At 50.6% G+C, this 9357-nt stretch overlaps 1 protein-coding gene across 1 annotated transcript in view; it reads left to right on the top strand.

Moving 5' to 3' along the window:
* Positions 1–7254, top strand: part of LRRK1 (leucine-rich repeat kinase 1) — a 194752-nt gene extending 187498 nt beyond the window's left edge. Inside the window, exons 32-34 of the mRNA XM_006900059.1 lie at positions 1716–2563; positions 3323–3424; positions 7077–7254. Of these exons, the coding sequence (XP_006900121.1) occupies positions 1716–2563; positions 3323–3424; positions 7077–7254 (1128 nt within the window). The remainder of the gene's footprint in view (positions 1–1715; positions 2564–3322; positions 3425–7076) is intronic.
* Positions 7255–9357: the final 2103 nt, after the last annotated feature.

The raw sequence follows: 9357 nt of genomic DNA on the forward strand, positions 1-9357 counted from the left end.
GTGACACACCCTCTCTGGGGGCTGAGTGACACACACCCTCTCTGGGGCCTGTGTGATACACACACTCTGGGGGCTGGGTGACACACACCTTCTCTCAGGGCTGAGTGATACACACACTCTGGGGGCTGGGTGACACACACCTTCTCTGGGGGCTGAGTGACACACACCTTCTCTGGGGTCTGTGTGATACACACACTCTGGGGCCTGGGTGACACACACCTTCTCTGGGGCCTGGGTGACACACACCCTCTCTAAGGGCTGGTGATATACACACTCTGGGGACTGAGTGACACATCTTCTCGGGAGCTGGGTCACACACATACACCCTCTTGACAGCTGGGTGACGCCAACACACTTCCAGGGCTGGATTCCAGATTTCCTGTTCATGTGACAGCTAAGGAAGACTAAAGAATTGCTGTGTTTGAATTATAATGCTAACAAAGAATACTGAATACACCATGGACTACCAGACTAACAAACCAACTTCTGCCTTAGAGGATAAAGATCTAGAATATTCCTTGAAGAGAAATGGCCAGATGTCATCTCATATACTTTGGACGTGTAATCAGGAGGTACCTGGATGGACATCATGCTTGATCAAGTGTAAGGTCATCAGGAAACCTAAAGACCTTCAGTGCAGTGGACTGATGTGAGGGCTGCCACCTTGGCCCCAGCACAATGGTGAATGTGTGGATGGCACAGCCTTGGGAATGGCTGTGGGTTTGCTCTGAATCAGGAGCCATGATATGGACATAGCCCCAGGGGCCCCTCCACAGGTGGATGGCTAAAGTGCCATATGCACAGGGTGAAGTGTCACCCAGCCAGGAAGAGGAGCAGGTTCTGATTCTGTGCCACAAAATAGGTCAGCCTAGAACATATTGCACTGACTGTAGTAAAGGCAGACTCAGGGCCATGCTACCTGGGCTCACAGGAATTATATGTTTTGTTTGCCATTGAGTGGAAAACAACTCCTGGACGACCCTTAGGCGGGTTTTCAGAGGCAGTACATCACATGGGAGGATATTGCCCACCTTCTCCCAGCAGAACAGCTGGTGTTTGGGTTGACAGTGCAACTCCTTACCACTCACTAGGCCACCAGTTGTTATTTTTAAGTTTGTTAAGTGCTGTTGAGTCGTAGACAACTCATAGCGACCCTATGAACAAAAGACCTGAGCACTGTTCATAGAGTTTCTGGAGGCAAGCCATTTTAGAAGTGGATACCACTCCTGCTTTCAAGCTTGTTTTAATCGGGAAATCCACCAAACACCATCCACCATGAGTAACCATTATCGCATTTGGCACATCAGTGTCACAGAGTTTATTTAGCATCACAGCAACCATGAGTTACCTCTATACAACAATGTACAGGCCAGTGCTATACCGCTTCGAAGAATGTTTGACAAAAACAATTTAAACCAGGCATGAGGGCCGCAGATTAAAATCACCCACCTTGGGCTTGGAAGCATAACTTTCCACTAAGCCAAACATAGCTCTCTGTGTTGTCGTTGCATAGAGACTAAAGTTCCTATGAGATTATCAGAGATAATGAGAGGGGAAAGTAATTATGAGTCTTTTTTTAAAAAAAAAAAAAAGTAAGAAAGGACGATGGCCCATTGTTTGAGCACATCAAGGCCTTTCTTGGCCGTGTCAGTGGAGAATGAAGCCATCTCTGCTCTGGAGTCTATGCTGACCCTGTCCCTGTCCTTGCCCTACAGAATGCCTACCTGGTGCTGGCAGGCCTGGCGGACGGGCTGGTGGCCGTGTTCTCAGTGACTCGAGGCACCCCTGATGACAGCTGTTCCTACCTGTGCTCCCACACAGCCAACAGGTCCAAGTTCAGCATCCCGGATGAGGACGCAAGGCAGAACCCCTACCCCGTGCGGGCCATGGAGGTGGCCAACAGCGGCTCTGAGGTCTGGTACAGCAATGGGCCTGGCCTGTTGGTGGTCGACTGTGCCTCCCTGGACATCCACCAAAGGCTGGAGCCCTACTCAGCCCCCTCAGTGGTCACCTCCATTGCATGCAGCTCTGAGTGCACAGGGGAGGAGGTTGTGTGGTGCCTGGACGACAAGGCCAACTCCTTGGTCATGTACCACTCTGCCACCTACCAGCTGTGTGCCCGGTACTTCTGTGGAGACCCCAGTCCTCTGCGGGACAAGTTCCCAGTGTGGCCAACAGGCCTGGACCCCACAGGCAGCCCTGCAGCCAGCCCACAGGAGCTCCAGGGTGATGGCCTGGCCGACATGAGTATCATGTTTAGTGAAGAACGTGGCATGCAGATCCTTGCACACCAGGACTCACTGACCGACTACTGCTCCTTGTCCTCCTGCTCCTCGCCTCCCCATCCGGCCACCAGTGGCCCTGTCAGCCTGCCCAGCTCCCCAGCCAGCTCGGCCAGCATGCCATTTTCCACGGACTTTGAGGACCCTGACCAGTCACTGGACCTGGGGGCCTGCTCGGGTCTGTCTGTGCAGGACCTGAGCCCTGTCGACGGGGAAACCTGTGGCCAGCGCCTACAGGCCGTGAAGATCCTGGCTGTTAAAGACCTCATTTGGGTCCCAAGGTAAGTTGCCCAGCTTGACACATCTTATAAGCCATTCTGGGCAGCAGTGCACAATGAGGGTCCTGGGGTGTTCAAGGCATCCTGGGTGGTGTAGACCACTGCTGAGAGCAAGCCAATTCACACACACCTGAGCACCTCAGAAGAGATGGTCTGATATTCTATTTCTGAAAATCTGGCATTTAAACCCTGTGTGGCACAGTTCAGCTCCAACACACACAGGTTACCAACTGGATGGGGGCAACCTGCTAACCCTGAGCAGGACTCCTTTTGCAGTCAGCCACACACTCAACTTCCAGGAGGGCTCTTCCATTTTGGCTGTGCAGCTTCCAGAGCCTCAGCATATGCCTGCTGAGGCCAAGCATGAGTCCTCTGTTGTAGCAGTCTGTTTCTGGGGTGCTTGAGCATCCATGGACCAGGTGTCCTTGCTAGAAGTCTGCTATGATTGAAGCATTCAGATGATGCCCCGCCCTGCCTCCCTGGGCACCCCTCCTTGTCTGAGGTGCCCTGGCGGCAGCAAGTCACCTGTCCAGGAGGCACTTGAGCAGGTTTTCTGAAACAAGGCCTGCAGCACCTACCCACTAGGTCATGTGTAGCCAAGTGGGGCACAGGCATCCGAGGTGCCCTGGAGGCGTTCCTGCCTTGGCTTGGGGCCCTCAGCACTGCTGTCCTCACGTAGACTGGCCATTGTTAGGGTTAGGGTCATGTCTGTGCCAGCCCCTCTCTTGCCAAGCACACATGCCTTCTCGTTTGGTGTCCTAGGCGCAATGGAGACATTGTCCTCATCGGCCTGGAGAAGGAGACAGGTGTCCAGCAAGGCCACGTCGTAGCTGTGCTGAAGGCCCGAGAACTGACTCACCGTGGGTAAGATAGGAGCATCTAGAGGCTGGACTCCTTTTCATGTCCCTGCAGGGAGGCCTCACCCTTTCATCCCCACACCCCAGTGTCAGCACCCTGGCCCTGAGGTACAGAGGTAACATGGCTCAGCTGGGCAGCCATCTGGGTCTGACTGTGGGAGTGTTGGCCAAGTTCAAGAGAACTGCCTGTTTCTGGGGTACCCTGTGTATCTTTGAAGATAGGGTGTGTCTCTATTGCTAGCATTTCACTGCCATTGAATCAAAGTGGAGGAATCCTTCCAGATAGCAGCAGGTCATCTGTGCCACCTGCCCAGTGCACCTTGCCCTAGCCAAGGACCAGCTCTGCAAGAGCTTCAGACAGGCTCGAGGCCTGGGAGGCGGTCACCCTCACCAGGCAGCACTGCTCCAGCCTCCTCTCAGGTGGCCCCTCGGGACAAACGTGTGTTTCCAGCCTCTGTATCTGTGTGTATGTATGTACATGTGCACATGTGAAGGGTTCCCATGTGACTCTCAGTCCTTTTCCTCATGATGTGAGTGGTCACACCAGTTAACAAGGTAGTTGGTTTTAGTTTAGTAAGAATGAGAAGAGGTGGAGAAATCTCATGTGGCCATTTCTCCTAGACAAGACAGCACACCCACACATGTGTCTGTGGCAAGCAGCTCCCTGAGGGGTCACTCATGGAAGATGAAATTTGCTTCCATGCCCAAGTGGCTTTGTGGGCCTTGTCCCCAATAGCTGCTGACATCAGGCATGAGTGCTGGACAGAAGCTGTGTCTCTGGCTCTCCAGCCTGCTGCTGGTGTCCAGTGACTGCAGCACTGGGCTAGAGCATGAGAAGCCATGAGGACCTGTGTTCATCAGGTTGCATCCCCCAGCACAATGTTACCAGGAACCAGGCAGTTGCCCCTCCCTCAGCATAGGTATTGCCAAGACCAGGCAGGTGTCTATCCCCTAGCACAGGTGTCATCAGGACCAGATAGGTGCCCAATCCCAGCACAGGCATCACTAAGAACAGACACCTGTTCAATGCAGTGCACGAGACTGGCAATCACGGGAGGCTGCAGCCCGGATGCACCGTTGGATGGACCGCAGTGCTATCTGCTGATGGCTAGCCAGTGTCCACCACAAAAGGTCCCTGGTGGTTAAAATAGTTTTAACTTACTGGAGTCAGAAAATCAAAAGGGATGAACTCACTTGGCATTTCTTAAGCTGAAGGAACTAAAGAACAAGTTTAAGCCTAGCATTGCAATACTTAAGGATGTTGAGGATAGAATGTTGAATGACCAAGAAAACATCAAAAGAAGATGGAAGGTGTATCAAAAAGAACTGTCAGACACAAAAGAATTTCATGAAACAACATATGATCAAGAGGCAATGGTGATAAAGGAGGAAGTTCAAGCTGCTCTGAAGAAACTGGAAAAACCAAGGCCCCAGGAATTGATGAAATACCAACTGATATATTTCAACAAACAGATTCTACCCTGGATGTGCTCACCAGGTTATGCCAAGAAATCTGGAGGACAACTAGCTGGCCAACTGATTGGATGAGATCCATATTTATTCCCATTTAAAAAAAAAAAAAAAGGTGGCCTGAAAGAGTGCAGAAGTTATCGAACAGTATTACTAATATCATACACAAGCAAGATCCTGCTGAAGATTATACAAAAATTGTTGGAACAGTACATTAGCAGAGAACTGCCAGATGTGTAGGCTAGGTTAGGAAGAGACTGTGGCTCTAGGGACATCATAACAAACAATGAATCCTGGCCAAAAGCAGAGGAATGTCCATCTGTGTTTAATCGACTATGCAAAGGCATTTGACTGTGTGGATCACAGCAAAGTGTGGCTAACTCTGAGAAAAATGGGGATCCCAGAACACTTCATTGTGTTCATGTGAAACCTATACTCGGACCAGGAAGCAGTCCTGAGAATAGAGCAGTGCATGGTTCAGGATCAGGAAAGGTGTGCGTTAGTAATGCATCCTGTTTCCATACCTTTTCAATCTGTATGTGGAACAGATCATTTGAGAGGTTGGACTTTATGTGGAAGAATGTAGTATCAGGATTGGAGGAAGATTCATTAACAACCTGACTAGTGCAGATGACGTAACCCTGCTTGCAGAAACTTAGGAGGACCTAAAGCAGTTGCTGCAGAAGGTCAAGAAGCTCCAGTATGGATTGAAGTTCAACATCAAGAAAACAAAGATTCGCACCACTGGACCAATTGGCAGCACCATGATAGATGGAGAAGAGATTGAGATAGTTAGCAATTTCAGCTTCCTTGGTTCTACAGTCCATACTCTTGGCACCAGCAGTCAGGAAATCAAAAGACAAATTGCATTGGGGAAAGTCTGCTGTCTGGGACCTTGCTAGAGTATTGAAGAGCAATGATGTCAGTGTGGAGACTAAGGTCCACCTGCTACAGTCCATAGTCTTCACAGTTACTTGTTATACATCAGACAGCTGGACAATAACTAAGAATTATAGAAGATCAGCACATTTGAGTTGTGGTGCTGGAGAAGAGTGTTGAACATACCATGGACTACCACAAAAACAAACAAGTCTGTTCTAGAAAGGGTGAAACCAGGCTTCTCCCTGGGGGTAAATATTTTGAAGCTCTGTCGGACATATTTTTGGCACATGGCCAGGAGGGACCAGTCCTTGGAGGAGGACATCACCGAAGATGAGATGGATTGACTCAGTGGCTGGAAAAATCGGATTAGGTCTGTCAGAGACGATAAAATTAGCTCAGGGTAGGACAGGTTTCAGAGTTGTTGTACATAGCATCTCTGTGATTCACAGGTGACTTGACAGCACAAAACAACAACAAACTACAGAATTCTAGTGGCATGCTTCCAAAGGTAGCACTTCTCAGATAGTTCTACCTGCTCCACAAGAAAGTTGGGAAGCCTCCTGTACAATTTACAGCCTCTGAAAACCCACTGAGGGTCAGCTATGTGTTGGCTCCAACTCACCGGTAATGAGTTAGACTAACCAGGAACCTTTGGTGTTTGCACCCACTCAGTGGGAGAAAGGCCGCTAGTCTCCTGTCAGAATGTTCCAAGTGTTGCAGAATCACAGCCCATTATAGCCCAGAACCCACAGAGCAATTGTGCTCTAGACCAGGGCTTCTCAATGATGTGAATCTGCTTGCAGGCAGTGAGTTTGCTCTGGCTGTTGTGTCACACCACAGGCAGGCTGCAGAGAGCTGGAGTCAGGCACCCAGACTGTGCTGCTGAGCACAATGTACCCAGTGATGGACGCAGCAGCAGGCAGGGCAGCAAGCAGGGCACAGAAGCTTGGTAGGCTTGGTGGGACGGGACGCAGGCCTCAAAGCCCTGCAGATTGGGAGAGCTACCGTCCCCAGGCCTAGAAGAGTGGCACAGCAGGGACACTTCCCTAAAGCCACATTCATCCGGCCATCTGCCAGCAGATGTTCCCTAGAGCTCCATGTCCTGTGGGCAGTAGGTCACAGAATGCCCCCCGGTGGTGACTTCAAAAGTGACATCTCCAATCTTACACCTTGTAAGCCTAGATGCTGGCCACAAGGAGCGTCTAGGGACCCATCCTGGCTGCAAGGGTGTACCCACTATGTACAGCCCCATCGTGTGGTAATGAAGGCCCTTGCCATTGGATTCACCCCAGCCCTTCTGTCTGCAGGGTTCTGATGGATGCAGCGGTGGTATCCAAGGACACAGTGGTGTGCGCCTTCGCAGATGAGAACTCAGAGTGGTGCCTAGCTGTCTGGAGGGGCTGGGGTGCCAAGGAGTTGAGCATCTTTTACCAGTCCTGTGAGGAGCTGGTCCGCTTGGAGACTTGTGCCCGCAAAAGAAGGTAGCCCCTGGGGTGGAGCCATGCCATGCTGCCCAACTACAGCCTTCAGTCTTCCCCTGAGGCAGAAATGCTGACTCCTCCCCTGACTGCTGCCAACAGTTGCCTCCATCCTCTGGGCATTCCTGACCTCACTGATGACTTTACTCAAAGGAAAGGAGGTGGGAGCTAGCCAGGAGCTGCGCCTCCTCCATCAAGGGTAGGGCTGGGCCCTACAGCTCAGGCCAGGGCCTGCTGGGATGGAACACCAGAGGCCCTCTGTGGACTACCACAGATTCATGAAGAGAGGTGTTTCCTGCCCTCCTCCTCCACTGTGGACCCAGGGTCAGTACAATTTACAAGGCCTTCACGTCTTCAGGGCCTGAAATGGCAGGCCAAGCTTGGATGTCTCCAGCCCTGGAGTCCTGTATGAGAAAGACCCCCACAGTAGCCCCAGGACCACTGTAAATCACAGCAGAGTAAGTCATTCAAGTGACACAGCCAGTAGACATCAAGCACTGTCAGCTTTCACGCTCCTTCTGGGCCACATAAGGAGAAGTAACACATCAGCAGCCCTCTACCGCTTGTGTTTACAGCTTCAGCTTCATAAAATAAACTCCAGCACACTGGAACACAAGGTCTGTCTTTGTACATAACAATCATTTTTATCAGATTTTAAAAATCAAGGTATATCTCAGCTGTTAGGCCGCTCGTGGTGAAATCACATCAGATAGAAGACATACACCAAATTAAGCATTTGCACAGCAGAGGGCAAAAAGTGATGCCGCTGATGGAGGACTTAGGTGGCAAGTTGCAAAGATGTTTTCTAAATTTCTAAATTTTACCACAGCTCATCAGGTGATGCTGCTTAGCTCCAAGATCTGGGGTGGTGCAAGCACTTAGCCATACCGCTGCTAATGGAAAGGTTGGAAGTGAGCACCTCGCAGGAGGTGTCTGGGGCCCTGAGCGCTGGGGGGACAGGCCTCTGCATACCACCATGGGGCTGTGAATTGAAGCAACCAGACAGGAGCCCTCAGGAGGGTCAGCATATGCTCTGATTCAAGTTGATTTATTAAATTATAAAATCATCAGGTGTGGTTTTGTAAAAGAAACAAGCCCTGTAAAATGATGTCACAGACTTTGTAAGAATGCTGCAGGTGAGTCTACTCAGGTCTGAGGAAGCTCTCACCAGGGCAGGAGGCCACAGAGTAGATTGGCTGCCAGGGTCATTGGACAGCACACCTTGCTGTGAACCAGACACACCCACAGCACTGACAAAGGCATGTGAGCCCTGGGGTGGCCAAAGGCTGTCAGCTGCCCCTGGGGGAGGGGAAGACACCCCTTGTCCCAGGTCCTGTCGTATGCCCCATGTGCCAGCCCACAGGCCCTCATTCATAGTCCAGCTCAAGGGAACTTTCTGACTTCAAGATTATAAACTAAACATGAACAGCTTCATGAACTCCACTCCACAAACAAATTGGAGATTTATGTGAACAAACTACCAATATCTGTAACACAAACATGGACAAATAGTTCCTCTGTCCTGTTTACAAAGCTTGTGCCTGTGTGCCCATAGGAGGAGCAAGTGGGGAAACCTCACCTGAGAAATGCTGGTGAAAGTATGAATACAGTTCCTGACTGGAAGTGGCCCAATTTCATCCGTCTGCGTCACGCATGCCTTGGTGCTGTCCACGTCTATGGCAATTCTCTCCAACACTTGCCTCCCTGAGTCAGGTCCCCAGCCACACTAAGCCAGGTCACTGGAGACATTCCATGGGTTCCATATGAAGTTCCCTGTATTGCACTCCTTTCCTATTAACTCTTTCTCTCACACACAGGATCATATGCTTTACCTCCCACCCAGCCGCCCAGAGCTAAGTCTGCACAGCTGCTGTCCAGCTGCTGCCTGCTGGTTCATTTCCCCTTTTGTTGTTGTATGGTTAAACTGTTTGGTCAATTTTGCTCTCATTAACCATCGAGTATAAGCTGATTGGTCATTTTTATTTCGTTAACTATCAGCTGTGGGCTGGAAGCCTCTTGTTTAAATCAGTTGGGACATGGTGGGTAGGCCTTTATATTTAAAAGTTATTTGGGGTCCTCAGCAGCAGCTGCCACATCGTCAGCTGCCAGG

Source organism: Elephantulus edwardii, unplaced genomic scaffold (assembly GCF_000299155.1).
Source record: "Elephantulus edwardii isolate Elephantulus edwardi_28Jun2011 unplaced genomic scaffold, EleEdw1.0 scaffold00272, whole genome shotgun sequence".
In the NCBI taxonomy this organism is placed as follows: Eukaryota; Metazoa; Chordata; class Mammalia; order Macroscelidea; family Macroscelididae; genus Elephantulus; species Elephantulus edwardii.